The following is a 15,946-nucleotide window of genomic DNA, read 5'->3' as shown; positions in this document are numbered from 1 at the left end:
TAGGAGAAGAAATAGAGAACCACGAAAACATCCGACCCTTATCTCAGTGTTTCAAGTGTGGAAGCCCGTCACTACCAGCTCGCCTGCTTCCTTGTCGCGTATCTTTTTTTTTTTCTTTTTTTCTTTCTTCCGATGTCTCTTCCTTTGTGTCTCAAACATTTTCCAACAACGTATTCATCGATTAACCCGACACGATAAAAACTATTACCAGTATATAGCTACTAATTAGTAATTTACGACATACACTGCTGACGAAACAGACGAACGCGACGTTTTGCGTGTGACGTCAATGAAATTTGCCTATAATATATTTATGCTCGCCTCTGGCATTTCCCTTTTCGTGGAAAAACTCTCGATCTTGCGCACATTTTCCGCAATACGTCACAAGATAAAGTGTTCTTCCCACAATAATGGATGTTCCCTCTGTACTGTGTAGGACAGAGAAGCTACGCATCAACCGGTCACGCGCCATTTATATTGCGGACGGCCTTTTCCGTTTGGCTTTATTTCGAGCCTCTCATTTCCTTTTCATCACTACGCCGACTGCGATGTTGAGGTTGTTTTCCAAGAAACTGTGTCCAGCATTAACCAGGAAGTCGTGACGTCACGATTTCTTCTACTGTGTCAAGAACATCAGTGACTCACTGAGTCTCTTCGATACCCCGGTGATTTCTTTCTTCCTTCTTGTCTATGCAAAGGATCAGTTGCCCCTTATCTTCAAGCAGGGTTTTGAAAGCAAAATGTGATCAGCTCGATCGGATTGCTGTACATGGTGCGCGGACGCGTCGGAATTTTCCTCAGGGCGTTGTGGTATTACAGTGGGAGAAAAGAAAATAAGCTGACGTAGTGCACTGGGACTGCCGATGCTTGATAGAAGACCTTTGTGTTGTGAAAGCATTGGAGAACTGACCTGCTGTCCATTGACAGACTGTACAGCTTTCAACATATGCGACTTTTCTGTTTCAGAGTTCATCGCCATTTTTAGTACATTGCTAGTTTACCGTTACATTATACCGAAGTTGTTGCTGCTGTTTATCACATCTCTTCTCAAGGTCACGCGGGAGGAGTGCTCATTCTAACACCTCACTAGCCATGTGCTTGTGCTCGTCACACCTGATGGTTCTGCTCAGATTCCACGAAGGGTTGACGTCAGAGCCGTCGCGAGGAGAGTTTGCGCCCGGGGCAGGGGCAAAGCTGAAGCACCCCCCCCCCCCCCCATTGCCAGCAGAACCTCTGTAAACCCAAGCAGCACAATGTACTGAAAGTCGAGTGCAATAGGGGTGGACGGTATGTGTCTTATCAATGTTCTATAGTTTCACGAGTCTGTTCAAGGTCGTTCTACCTGCCCGTCCACCCCTATTGCACTCGACTTTCAGTACATTGTGCTGCTTGGGAACAAAGAAAAGAAAACCCCTATTTGTACTGCCGAGATCGTACATTCAAACTCTTCTCATTGTCGCTTTATACTGTCCAACTAAATCTGCCAGGGCCTGCCGTTCGGAGCCCACTCTGGTGAGGGCGCTCTCGCACCCCCGTCGCTACGGCTCTGATTGCCGTATTGACATTTAAACCAACTACAGATCGCCTTTCTTTGACTTCGCTCTTGCACGACGAATTGTATGGCGGGCAGAGGATAGCTATAGGATAACCGTGACTCTCATCGGCATCTACACGCTGTTTCCTCCTCTTTAGTACGTTAGCCTTCCATGCTTCCATTCCCGCGCACGGTCAATGTCTTCTTCCTTCATCTGCACTCCAGTATGGCTTCCTTCGTCTCTACCACCGTCATATCTTTGCGCGCGCTGAGAAAAACAAGCGTGAAAATCCTCATAAAACGCACGTAAAACGAAAAATAAAAAAAAAAAATCTCGGTTCGCTTTCACCACATTTGCCTTGACAGTTGCGGAAAAGGAGCCAGAGGCCCAGCAGCCACGATGTCTTCTTCCTAGATCAACACTTCTGGATTCCCTCTAGTTCTGCGCCACTGACTAAATGTATTCGCCACTAGACAGGAGTTTCCTTGGCAGACGAGTCTTTGGGTCCAGCTTAGGACAGTTTCCCCCTTCCCCGTATAGGAGCTACATTGCTAAGAAAATTGGCAGCCGATTTCTCGTCCCCGTCCTCGTGACGTAGTTCTCCGAGTAAAAGCATTCCGGCAATGCTATAGTTGTGCCTCGACTGGAATCCGTTCTGACAACGGCGGTTTCTCGGAACAAGAGGGCCGGCCCTGTAGCTCCTTTGAAATATCTGTCAAACGCGTGAAAGGTGTGCCGACATCTTCGCTGTAGTATTACATGCGTTTCTTAGTGACCGTTGATTGCATGCACGATCGACAATCGAGTAGCGAAACATAAAGTATATACAGGGTGTCCCAGAAAACGTGTCATTGAATTATAATAAAAAAAACTACACCACCTAAAGTCATGCGGTCAAAGGCATTTGTTCTTAATGGGTTTTTGCCACTGCCTGATGTGAATGTCGTGTAACGTAAGTTTAATTATGTAAATTTTTGCGAGCTTAAGTCGGGACTTTGCCAAGTAAATGTCACTCTTTTACCCCACCAATGTGAAGAGCGTGTCTAATGAACTGAAATGAATGATAATTGACATGGATATTCAGGAGCTATCCCATCGGAAAAAATAGCCGAACATCATGCTCTACGGAAATCCCACAGGATAGCGCAGGATGAATTTTTCAGCGCTATCTTTGTCAGTCTGACGGAAGGAGGTTGGAAACCCAGCCCACCCCGGCATCGCAGAAAGAGATAAGACAGGCATGGCTTATCGCGTCTGACTTTCGCTGCGATAATGCTTTCCTTCTCTCAATTTTAGGAACTGCTACTTTTTCTACTATCACTCTGTGGACTGGCTTTGGAACCTTCCTTCGTCGGACTGTGAGCGATTGTGCTCAAAAAGTCATCGCGCGTTACGGTCCGGTGCTCCGAAAAGCATGATGTTCGGCTATTTTTTTCGATGGGATAGCTCATGAATATCACTGTCAATTATCATGAACTTGAGTGAATTCGGCACGCTCTTCATATTGGTGGGGTAAAAAGGTGACCTTCACTTGGCAAATTTCCGAGTTCAGTTCGCAAATATTTACATAATTAAACTTGCGAAACGTGACATTCGCATGAGGAGGTGGAAAAATTCTAAAAGGAACAAATGCCATTAACCTCATGATTCTGGGTGGCGTAGTTTTTTTTTATTATAATTCAATGACACGTTTTCTGGGACATCCTGTAATAATGAAAGATTTTTCCTCTGAATTTACGTGAAACAGTGCTACGTGCTTGCGAGTCTGGCAGGATTGAAGAATTCCCTGCGTGTACTTTCACGCAGTATGACGTACGTTAAATTTCATGCTCTAACTGGTACCATTATGCCCGGCCGGTCATCGGGGAAAGTTAAACCGTTCTTTCTCTTCGTGTGTGAAACTGAAAAGCAACGGTGCGCGGGAAAGGTATTCGGCGAGACTGTTGTTTCGTTAAAAAGTGAAATATAATGGTCCACACGAGTCGTGCAACCATGGTGCGCTAAATGCCTTCATAATTAAGCTAGAGAGAGAGAGAGAGAGAAAAAAAAAGAAAAAGCCCGGAAAGTGTTACGGCAATAATTACAAAATATATACCCGTATACAACGCCTCTGTGTTTCTAGAACAGGTTGCAGCTATGTGTATGTTCACATTCAAATAACGGAACAGTAAAAAGTGAATTATTGGTGAACGAAAATAAAGGTAGACGCATCTCGGCAGATGTTCAATATCCACTATTCAGCCAGATCTTCTTCCACGTATGCTTCTTCTATATAGGAAGTACGTCGAACCCGAGAGACCTATATTTCGTGGAACCATTGTCATATAGATGACGCTATCAATCATATCTCATGCGACAGCATCAACGCCGCGGTCCAGTCTTTTATGTGTTATGGTACATGTTCACAACACATACCCACCTAACGGTGCTATCTCTTCGTGGTGTGCTTTTTATCCATGTCTCCAAACTGTGGACCCTCTTATCGATGTACTATACCGTAGATTTCTATGACGCATGCATACAGCATTTTGTTTGGCCAATCGATGTATGTCTGTGAAACAGATGCTCATTATGCCTTTTAACGGTGCAGGACAAGGACAATAAGGCAAAAGTAAGGCTCTGCGACGAGTTCATTGCAGGTCAGCGCGGTACCTTCAGTAGGGTGCTTTTGCTATTTTTTGTCGAATAATAGGGATTTTTTACTGTTGAACTCGAGAACCTGCCTAGACGAAGGCACATTCGATGAAATTCAGTTTTGGCTTACACGGCTGACAGTCGATGTCCTACGAGGTAGATAAGCGCAAAGAAAAGTAAGGCAAAATGTAAAGCAAAGAAGTAGCCATTTGTTATCTCCCTTTTCATTGCTCGTATACTTATTTTGTCTTTCTCTTCGTGTGCAAAGATTTAATCCTCTATTTAAGGTGCGAAGGCACCATCTTCCGTTCATTATGCCCACGGGGAGCTGAAAACAGGTATTCTCGTTAATTTGTTTACAAACTTCATGAAAACGAAAGCGGCTTATAATGTAGTGAGCCCCTTTAAAGTCCCACGGAGTTTGCCCGGTGACACGTACTAATCGTCGTTGTAGGGTCGAAATTCCTTTTCCTCGATATGTTATCGAACTCACATGGATCTCGAAACAATCGAGGTAAAGGATGAGATCGACAAAAATACATATTGTGTTATTAATAATAGATATATTTCCTATGCACTCACTGGGGAGCCCTCCCCCCCCCCCCTTAACTGTGAACATATCGCTCAGGCTCCTCCATCTTTTATGTAGTTATAATGTACGTAATGATGATGAATAAAACATATATCTAAAGAAAATACACACACCACACGGGGGCAATGACATTTCAGTGAAAGCCGCACTACTGCTATTACTCGCAGTTCTGCAACATTACTGTATTTTTTATATTTATATGTATGTATTTCAATAATCTTGTATATTAGCAAGGTATTGTACGTAAAAATAGTTCTTACGTAAAACGTTTTCCTAATATACAAACATTTTTGCATGATTTGTTGGCAGTCTGCTTGTGTGTCATTACATGCGTCAAAATTGGCAATTTAATCTGCGGGGCTGTCTTTGGGAGTAACTCCGCATTCTCTGCACAACGCCATGGGTGTTGACAATTGTTGACTGTTATATTCCTTAATGCGAATTCTACTGGTCGTTGTAGTGCAGGAAAGCGTTCACACTGGCTATAGGGTGTGCATGTTCCACTGGGCGCTTCAGTGCAATGCGCGGCGAACGGAAAGAGCCGACGAACCCCCGACTATAACGCTGTGGTTACATAGTTGCCACGTGCCAGGTTTGTGGTATGCCCACGCTAGTGATCAGCTTACAAGGTTAGCCTCCGGTGAGCGTTATTCATATACTCTTCGCTTTTAATGACAAGGATATCTTCAGCTGCGGAGTTTTCCGCAGCGTTTTTGTTTCGTTCGGCTGCAAGGCTGTTGTACAAGGCTAGCCCATTGCTAGTCTGTGTATCTGTGCCGTGAAAGGGGGCCAGGTTACGCTGACCAACGGGCTTGAAAGGCGTGTTTGGGTGGCGAAGATAGCCACACGACTGAGCTGTCTGTGGCACCGAAGGTCGCGTCTCGTGGACACGCACGTGTACTTCGTAATCCTTTCGCCACGTGGAGCGTTATGAGGACAGTCTCTTAGTCACTGCAACGCCAGTTGTCTCTTAGTCACAGTTCACACCAGTTATTGTGCACTACTTTTCAAACCAGAGATTCAGGGTAGCTCTTACCACACAGTCGAATCACCGAATACACCACGTGACTATATACTGCCTGCACTATGGACTGAACGTACTATACTGCCCGGCACGACAGGGAATGTGTCGTTACGGTAAGCGGAGAACATATGGTTTCCTTGCAGAACTCGTCGTCTCGGAGATCAGGTTTGATTCCTTCTTAGTTCGCGGCCAAGCAAAAAGTTTCCGATACTGCCATTGTCGCAATATTTCGTGTGACAGCCCATACTTGTGCTGAAATTTAACCACGCATCACCATTTTTTATAACTCCCCTCACAGTTAACATATCTTTCGTCGACAAAAAATAAAAAAAGAAAGAAAAAAAAACGCCCTTTCCCACACAATTAACTCTCATCGCGTCGTGCGCAGTAAGTTACACAAGCACCCAACTTCCTGGTCCACGCCGCAAATTCGTGCACACACACACACACACACGTCTGTAGAATCTCCTCTGAGGCCGAGAGATCTACGGAAAGCGCTTGGAGATCCCTACTCGGGTCCCCTTCTGGAGTGGGAGGCTACCAGCAGCATGAGGACCATCACGATCTAGCTGGGAGCGTTAGATCCGCCCTCCCTCATGGCAGGCCCTTCTTTTTTGACCATATCTTCTTCCGTTGCGCAACCAACAGGATGTGGTGAAAGTGATGGGCTCGGCACCCGCAGGGCCCGTGCGAATGTGTGTTGTACCTGCCCTTCCTTCTTCTTCTTCTTCTTCTTTTTTAATGGCGTTTCAAGCGGGTGCTATTGTGGTGGCCGGCATTGGGCCCTGCACGAATCGTGTGTGAAGGAACTCCTGTGCATGGTTGGGTGGGTTGCTGTATCGAGTTCAAGGTGCGCTGTTGCTTCTCTGTGGGAATCCCTGCAGAGTCGCATTTTCTCGGGAAACGGCGTCTTGCTCTAGTATTTCGACGCCCTTTGACATGTTGAGAGTCTACTGTTGACTTTTTTTCTTTTTTCTCCTTTGTGTGTGTGTGTGTGTGTGTGTTTGAGGGGAAGTGGAGAAGGAAATGGTGTCGAAGCGAAAGGGAGGTGCTCACGTTGAGGTGGTTGAGTAACACGGTGTGATTAATAGTTGTCCGATCGTTGGCTTGTTTTTATGCCTGGTGCAGACTCGGTGGGTGATTGTGGAAAATTTGCTGATTCACGGGGGGACTGTGATACGGCAGGAGCCATGTGCACTGATGTATTGGAGTTGAGGCATAAAGGCTGTGTCCTATGATGTTCTCTCCTGGACTGAGACGGACCCCACGTGCTAACTTTCTTCCCAACGTCCGTCGGAAATTTAAGGTTATTTACATTTAAGACATTTAAGAGACATTATCTTTAAAAAAAAATGAAAGGAAACCTGAGTACCGTCCAGTACTCCGCGTTCAGCTCCGCTTACTCGGGAAACTGAAAGGGTTCCCAGTACGTTCAATTGACAAACTCCCGTCATGGCAAAACGTCATAGACGATGCCTTGTTCCAAGGGGGAAAAGTTCCGGAGGAGAGCTCTTCCTTCGATGACACTCAACTTTTACCGAACCTATAATTGCAGCTTCGACAACGAGGGTTCCTCTTTTATCTGCCTAGGAATTTCTGGTTCGCAAGTGAAGACCATCTTTTGCCCGCTCTCAACCGTCTCTCACACTCTTGACGTGACGTCACACGGTATATGGATCCTTCTCCGTTCAACCACCGGTCGTCTTGTCTAGCGACCGTTGTGTGCACAACCAGCACTCCTCCAATCTCTCGTTTCGTTACGCCAGAGAGGCCGGAGGTCGGGAAGCTGACGTCACCCCTCCCCCCCTTCTTTCTTGCAAAGGTTTTTCTTTTTTTCCTACTTTTTCCCCAGTGGCACCTGTATAGCAGGCGTCTCGGTGCAGCGCGTTTTGTGCACGGCCGGCAGGTAGAAAAGCGGGAGAGGGGAGGCGGTGAGAGTGGCCGAGGAGGCGGCCAAGAATTTCCGGTTGCTCGCCGCCGTCATTGTGTGAGCCGGCTGTGGTCGCTCACTCCAGAGTCCTGTAGAGAGGCGAGAGAAGCTCCGTGGCATTCATGGTGCAAGTGTGGTGGAGGGTGCAGGTGACTGTTCTTCCAGAGATTCCGTCTGTGGATTACACTCGGCTCCGTTCTTCCTTATCGGAGACTTTCGGCCGTCTTTGAGCGGTTGATTCATTTTTGGACTTCGCGCAAGGTATGTTGAGGTGAAGAGTTATCGGGCATCCAGGAGCTCGGGACGCTGGGAAAAGTGTGGGAATCGCCGGCCGGGGATGGTTCTTTCGTGAGAGGTCGTGGGAAGTGATGGATTTGCCGGGTTGATTGGGTGGCCGGAACTTGGTGTGTGTGTGTTTGTGTCTTGTAAGATTTACAATTCGTTGGCTGCAAATACTATTGCCGCTGCTTCTTATCAAACATTGCCGTTCAATTGCTTTTACTGCCGCTGTTCTCCCCCCCCCCCCCTTTTTTTTTTTCAACATCAGTATCCATGCCGGTGTTCGATGAGAGGGCTATGTTGATAGACTTCAAATTGGCACTGTACGAATGGATGTAATGTTTATTGGTTCAAGATTGGAGACAGTGTCAGTTACAATTTGGAGCTGCTGAAGCATAATTGACTAAAGTAAACCAATTCCAATATAACCGAACGTCATCTTCCTTTTAGATACGTTTCTATATAGTATATTACAATATGTTATGTACATTCTCTTAACGACAAATAATGCTGTTCCTGGGTGCATCCTGGGTCTCTTATCGTCTGTTTCTTGTCGACTTGAAGTACGGCTGCGTCGATCAAGCAGAGGATATGGAAAAAAGCGTCCTGCCCTTACAAATTCTACACTCTTAAAAAAAAAGGGGGCGTATTGTAACTCCTTTTTGGGAGTAACCCTTGTCACTTATATCACTCCCTTTTGGAGTGTACAATTACTCTAAAACAAGGAGTCTTCTAAACGAGACTAAAAGGAGGACTCTAAAAAAGGAGACCTCTTAACTCCCTGCTGGAGAGTAATTGTACACTCCAAAGGGAGGGATATATTTGGCAAGGGTGTACTCCCAAAAAGGAGTTATAGTACGCCCTTTTTTTTAAAGAGTGTGCTGGCACTGATATCACACATGTGTTTTACGAAGTTTTTGGAAATATTACAAATTCCTCTTCTTTTTTCTTTGTTCCCGCAGTTTATGTGCGTGGTCCCAGTGGGGCGCGCTAGACGTTATCTATGACGCAAGCTCTTTTCGAAATGCTCAGCTGGAAACGCGTTTTGAGGCATTTTTTCCGGATTGGATAATATGGGATAGTAGGCCGGAGGCGTCTGATAGTGGTCAAGGCCTTAGGGTAGGCCTTGCGCGTGAAAGCGACTTTCTCGCTATTGTATTGCTGTTAAGCTAATTCGTGGACATGCGTTTTCTATGTCACGGAATGGGCCCTCAGCTGATTCTGTTCATACGTTATAGTAGGTCACACTTTGCACTGCCTGCGGCGATACAAGAATGAACACGTAACGAAACCCGTGGCTATTTGTCTTGTCAACTGCAAGGTTCGGACAATGACTGACTTACCCCGTAAAGATCTGCTGTATTCCTAACGTGTAACCTACTTTTTGTGTTCCTTTTGTTTTTACTATTTCCCTTCAGACGATAGTCCTGTCGTTAGTGTACCATAAATCGGTCGCATTAACGATAACGCAAAATCACCCGACGTCACAATCTCCACAACCACTGCAGCGCACCAGCTGGATCCGCTCTCACAATCCCGCCGTGAAACTCTCCCTGTTGTTTTTACCAGTTGTAACAGGAACGTGCGCTTACCTAACGTTTTACTTTTCAAATCTGTTATATTTATGTAACTTTTAATTGGCATATTTCTTTTTGTTCACGAGGCGCAGTACCCACAGCTGAGGAAGCCGTGGATAAATGACACAGGATCCGAAAAAAGGGTTAGAAACAGAAAGCAATCATAGTGGACAGGTTCAGGTACACCTGGACCTCGAGTCGCTCGCAGGGGAGCGCCACAGTCGCTACACTCTTAGAAAAAAGGGTGGAGGAGTTACACCTTTTAGGAGGTAATAATTGTCGCATATGTTGTGCCCAAAAGGTTGCAAAGTTCTACCTGCTACATACGAATGACAGGGTTACCGCGCTTCTGATTCGGTGAGCGAGGTGGGCGTACGCCTTTTTGTAGCAACTTGGATATATGATAATTGCTTGTACCACCCTTTTACACCCTTTACCAGACGCTGTGTTGACCTAGGTGGTAACTATAGAAGTTACCACCTTTTCACACCCTTTTTTCTGAGAGTGTAGTGGACTTGCCGTCATGATGTAGTTCCAATCCAGTGTTCTTGCTCGAGTACCGACCTTGACTTTCATCGCAGTCACCATTCATTTAGTGTTTCTAAGTACTTGTTCTGTGTGGATATTATTCGTGCCACATCCAGGTAATTTCCATGTTTTCAGCATTAGTAGTTTCCAAATAGCTTATGGCAGCGAATGAAAACCGATACGTGGACAGTATCATGCGGCAGCGCCTTTTCGGAGCTAGAGCTCTCTAGAAGGGTGACGTCAGTGAACAATCTCCATACACCACTGGTACAAACGTGTCTGACTGCATGACGAAGTCATCAGACCACACTGGCGAAAGCCAAGTGTACGAACAAAGCACTCCGTGCCCTAGAAGGGCATGGTCTCATTCATCGAGAAACTAAGCTCTTGCAGCTCGTTCCCTATCTTTCACGAGGGTGTGCCGGGATTACCCAAATTATCCGATCACGTGTCGAAAGAGCTCACCAAGCGCTCAGACCGCGTCGGCTTTCGTGTTACCACTAAGGTACGTAATCTACAAGGTTTACAGGTTGAAAGTCCCGGCAAATGTCCCAGGAACGTGGTGGCATGGTACAATTCGCCTACGGTGCGTCGGACTCGCGGAGAGGCACTGTGGCGACCCTCTTAATCACGGTTGTTTCCGCGAAGTGAAACCCCAATTTATTAACGTGGCCAAATTGTTTGTTCAGCTCTTATCGTGTCGCACGGCCGTCCGTATAGAACTGCGTTGGGAGGGAGCCGAGTACGTCAGGATCCGCAATTATGCGGGCCTGGATGACTCACCTGGTCAAGTGGCAGGCAACGGAGCTTGTATTTTTGTCCCAACCGGATTGTGGGTTCTTCGAACTATCCGTCGAGGACTAGTTCTCTTCTAAAGGGCTGGTGGTGCCCGGGTGCGTTCGAAGAAACGATCTGTTTTACATCTCTCGGAAGCTGATTAATTTTGTCTTTTTCGTGGCGACGAACCTTAATTAGGAGTCGCCGAGTCGCTTAAATGGTCGCCCCTATACCAGTTAACTGCAGCCATAAAAATCATTGTCGGCCGTACGAGAATTCCTCATGATGTCGTCACTGTCAGGGTCCATGGACTCGGTTTGCAACCTTGTGTCCAGTCCTGGCAAACGACGTTTTAAAAAATTTCTGTTCGTTATAGGCCTGTCTGACACTGGCACAGATGTAGAGGTGGAGATGCTGCACAAATCGGCAGTTAAACAGCGCTGTAAATGACAGCGCTACCAGATGCTCGTGGCTATCATATGAAGTCCATGATACAGTTCTGTCGAGGTATAGGTGATTCAGCACTGCTGTACGTGCCATAACTGAACAGGCCGTAATTTTACGCAAGTATGGCTAAAGCTTCACATACACGCTGCTTCCGTTGCAGCACGCTTTGTACGACGGCTCCGATTCTTTGGACGGTATAGATCCAGAAAAGGATCGGTGCTATCGCGGAGAGTGACAGGAGGTGCTTGAAGTTGATTCCAAAGTACAAAGGTGGTGGAGGTCGTGCTTGTGAAGGAGCTCGTCGTTGTCGGTCTTACAGAGGACTGTCGGTGGTCGTGTTATAAAGGATAACCGACACATATGCACACGGTTGTAAGCCAGTGGTGTTTCGCGGTATGTCGCGAGGGGTTCTATGGGGACTTTACGTGGGGGAGGAGAATTTCATCCTCGTTTCCCTCTTCCAAATGCACTACCAAAGGTACGGCTTCCGGGTTAGGGGGTTTGAAACCCCCCCCCCCCCCCCCCCATCTCTGGCTACGCCACTGTTGTAAGCGTATATAGGCGCGTAACGTTGGATAGCCGTCTCCTGCTGTTTGGTAGTCGAGTAACAACGTAGACATAACAACATTGCGCAAACTCCTCTCTGTATGCAATACTCGCATTGTTATTTGGGACCACACCCCTAGACGAAGCACGAGCACTGATGTTGACGTTGACGAAAAGATTAATATAGGGAGGGATTGAATTCGTCACCCGACAAATTCGGCTACACCCGTATACACACAGATGCGCGAGCGCTGATGCAGCCACTGTTACGCTCTGTTTGTTTACAGTTCTGCTTTCCACTGTGTCATCTGTCAACAGACTCATCGGGCTGTTTTCAGGGCAGCGAAAGTTTTCACGAAATTCGTTCGACAACTTACCCGGACGTAACTCTCTCGCAGTTGCCAGATGAAACGGAACTCCGTCGGTGTTTTGTGAGCGACGACACTTGATTGACGTGCAGTGTTATGTAACATCCCGACCAGAGCAGAAATCCCTTCCCTGCTCAGTGCGTTCCGACCGGCACTACAGGATGTGCCTGACTGGTTGGTTCCAGCCATGAGCACAGACGTGTTCTTTGTCTCGTTATTGGCTTGCGAGAAGAGGCATTCGCTTGTGGACGTGGTTAGCGAGAAGTCCCAGATCGGCCGATATTTGGAACATAAGAGAACTGATGTTCTGAGGCGGGAACAACATAGAAGGGACAAATACATACAAGGCCTCAATTTGCCTAAGAAATTAACGATGAAAGATGAAAGTCACTGAAAAGGAGCAAAAATGTAAGAGTGAAAGGAGGATGAGTGAGAGAGAGTGGCTGGTTTGTCCCTTCAGATGACGCACCCTGGAAGTCGCTGAGAAGGCGTGTTAGCTTAGCTCAATTGGTAGAGCCCTGGACCGGCAATCCAGAAGATGTGGGTTCGACTCCTACAGCTGGCTAACCTTTTCAGTGACTTTCATCTTTCATTTGGAACATAGGCTGTTCTTACTATACTTTACACTACTATACTATATACTTTATACCATACTTACTTTACTGTAGAATAATAGCCTCTGTTCGAAATATCGCCAACTCCCGTCCTGTGTTGCCTTTACTTCTATACCAACCTTCTCCTGGATTTTCCACTTTTCCACGTTGCTTATATCAAAGTTACATGTAAGATCTTAACATCCTTTGCACACTCTTTCCAAGACCTTTCCAAGAGAGTTGCGGCCATAGCGTAATGTATTTGGACTCAGTGTTTACACGCTGTCTCGATTAATTGGCATGACATCAGTTGAAATGCAGTTGACCCTAAACATAAAATTACAGGACAAGGGTGCCGTCTTCACTCTAGACATTGTGTGTGTGTAGTATAGTGAACGCTACCCGTGAAAGTTACCATTTTAAAAGTACCCACGTTCCAGAAGAGCGACGTTTAGGAATGCAATCTCTTAAAGTGGACGTGTCTTCTTCCCTTCTCAGGACATGCGCGATGACGAACCAGAGCTGACCAACAACCTGTCTGCTGCCGCGGACGACGAGAGCACCATGGAGTCGCTGACCGACAACACCCAAGAGCAAGACAAGATAGGTGTTGTGAACCTAGCCTTCGAAGAGAATGAGGACCGCAAGCGCAAGTCATCCTTCGACGCTCAGAAAGAGGTGGAACAGGAGAAGAACGCCGCCAACGGCAAGATCCTCAACCATAACCAGCAACAGATCCATATCCCCGAGGATGCTGTGATCAACTACGAGACGGCCCGTCTCAGGAAGACGTCTCGAGACCAAGCCAAAGTGAAAGAAGTGGTGGCTCTGGACATGTTTTCGCCGCCCAGTGACTGTGCCAAGGCCCAGGAGGCCATGTTATGTGATCATTCCTTGGTGGCCAACGGTGGAACGCCCACCGTACCCGTCTCTAGTCCCCTGACCAGTAGTGAACTGGGCAACGGTCACAAGATGTTTGAGGAGTATTTCATTCCCGTCAATACACACAAGAAGTTCCTCAGGTGAGTTGGCCTTCTTCGACGGGTACGCGGTGGGGACATCGGAGTGTGCGAGTCGACTGCGTGTCGTCGTCTGTCTCTACTCATAACTTCGGTGTACTCTATATTTCTAAACGTATGATTGATGAAAAGAGTACTTGTCGTGCATACGCCGTCGTTTAATGGATGGAGGCAGAATTTCATTAATCCACGATTTGTTTAATATATCGAAGCATTCGCCACATCCCGAGGAAGCTCCAGACTTGTTGCACACCGCGTTTGTCAGGATTTTTGAATGAGCGGAAGATAATTGTGAAGAGTACACTTTCGAGTGTTTTCCTATATGCATGCTTATTACTGAACATTTTCTCGATATTAGCAATGACAATTAGCAATATTTGGTCCATTATCACAAGTAGAGCTGATCTCGTATCCTTCCAAATTTCTGTTTGCCACAGTGTAGTGTTCGAATCCTCGTCTTCAATTATCATTGAAACCAATGACAATTGAACATGCCCCTTAGCGCCACCAGGCGGGTAACGTGTCAACGTCTCAAACAGCGTTACATTCGATGCTGCTTGACAGGTTGACAGGTTACCCACTTGGTGGCGCTAAGCGCATGTTCAATTGCCATTGGTTTCAATGATAATTGAAGACTGCCCGTGTGACAGGGGTGTAAGACAGGTGGCATGGTTGGTTGGTGCCGTGTTACTGCCACGCGATCTGGCCTGCCGCTCTGCTATCCTCCAGGTAGGCAACATTGGGCACCACGACTTGCTTCGCCCATGATGATAGCTGTCTCGCGGCGTAAAGCTTCAATCTCGCGGTTTGTTATTCCGTTTGATGGCCTTTGCGAAAGGTTCCCGGACGTTCAGGTTGAGCAGAACATCTTATCGCCATTAAGACTTCCTCGGGGCATATACGCTGAGTCAGTGTGTTTCCATTCTCGGGTAAGTGAAGGGAGGTTGTCGTGCCCGATCCTGTGTAAGGTACAAGGTTATACCAGCTTGCAGGGATTAAATGCGCTCTACTTACTTACTACCGAAGGTCTCGCCAAAGAGTCGGCCAAGATAAATAAAATACCTGCTCAACCGCACGGAAAACAGGAACGCTGCTTGGCTAACTCGGACACCGACATTCGTTTTACAGTCCAATGAGCGACTAAGAATATTCCGATCTGCATAACGTATAGCAATTAGTTTACTTTTTCTTCCATTTATTTATCTCGGGGTCAACTCCCAGGAAACCGTTTTCTTGCTCATATTTTTTCTTCTTCCTGTTCCCTTCGAAGACCTCTGCAGGTTCCTGCGACTTTGTGCGTATCACGGTAATGTGCCGCGTATTCCGCGTCGCTGATAAGAAAGTAGATGGTAATTGATAACCCGCGTTCCTACGTTGCGTCCGTGGATCGATTTTGCCTCCACCAGGCTGCGTTCACAAACTTTCTCCACAAACTCCAATCATCTTCTTGTGACCAACTTCGTGACGCTGTCGTCTTCGCATTGGCACGTATACCGGGTGTTTCAGTTAAATCCCCGGGCTAAATAGTTCGCGAACGGGTGGACCAATCGAAGAACTTTCTTTTTTACAAGTATCTATCCGATACCGGCTACAAGCTGCGCACCGTGTGAATGAGTGGGAGGCGCTCATTATGTAAATAAAAATTCGAATGAGTTTCGTAAAAAAACACGTAACTTCTAAAGCAGGGCGCTGTCTGGGTTAAAATGATTACTACCCCTTATGGGACCTTCAGTGGACACCTTTTTGAGAGAAATCTGCTACCGAAGCTGGTCATTTGTTGCCGTAATTAATTGGTTTCGGTTTATATAATTTTGTCGCGGCTGATCGCGGTGAAGCGCAAAAGGACGCTCTTTCACTCACTTATCCACCAATGAATTAGGTCCTTACAGCAATGAATTGCGTCCTTTTGCGCTTAGCCGCGACCAGCCGCGACAAAAATACGTAAACCGAAACCAATTAATTACTGCAACAAATGACCCGCTTCGGTGACAGATTATTCTCTAAAAGGTGTCCAGTGAAGGTCCCAAAAGGGGTAGTACCCATTTTAATGTAGACGGCGCCCTACTTTAGAAGTTACGTTTTTTCACGAAACTAATT

At 46.6% G+C, this 15,946-nt stretch overlaps 1 protein-coding gene across 3 annotated transcripts in view; it reads left to right on the top strand.

Annotated features, from left to right (window-relative positions):
* Positions 1-15,946, top strand: part of LOC135393828 (uncharacterized) — a 102,755-nt gene that overhangs the window by 64,838 nt on the left and 21,971 nt on the right. For 2 of the 3 annotated variants that reach the window (XM_064624119.1, XM_064624118.1), the window contains exon 2: positions 13,329-13,852. In XM_064624119.1, coding sequence (XP_064480189.1) covers positions 13,329-13,852 — 524 coding nt within the window. Of the gene's footprint in view, positions 1-7,783; positions 7,977-13,328; positions 13,853-15,946 lie in introns of those variants that run through there. The other variant, XM_064624120.1, reaches the window with a different exon arrangement.

This window comes from Ornithodoros turicata, chromosome 5 (genome assembly GCF_037126465.1).
Source record: "Ornithodoros turicata isolate Travis chromosome 5, ASM3712646v1, whole genome shotgun sequence".
In the NCBI taxonomy this organism is placed as follows: domain Eukaryota; kingdom Metazoa; phylum Arthropoda; class Arachnida; order Ixodida; family Argasidae; genus Ornithodoros; species Ornithodoros turicata.
This window is presented reverse-complemented; position numbering and strand designations above follow the sequence as displayed.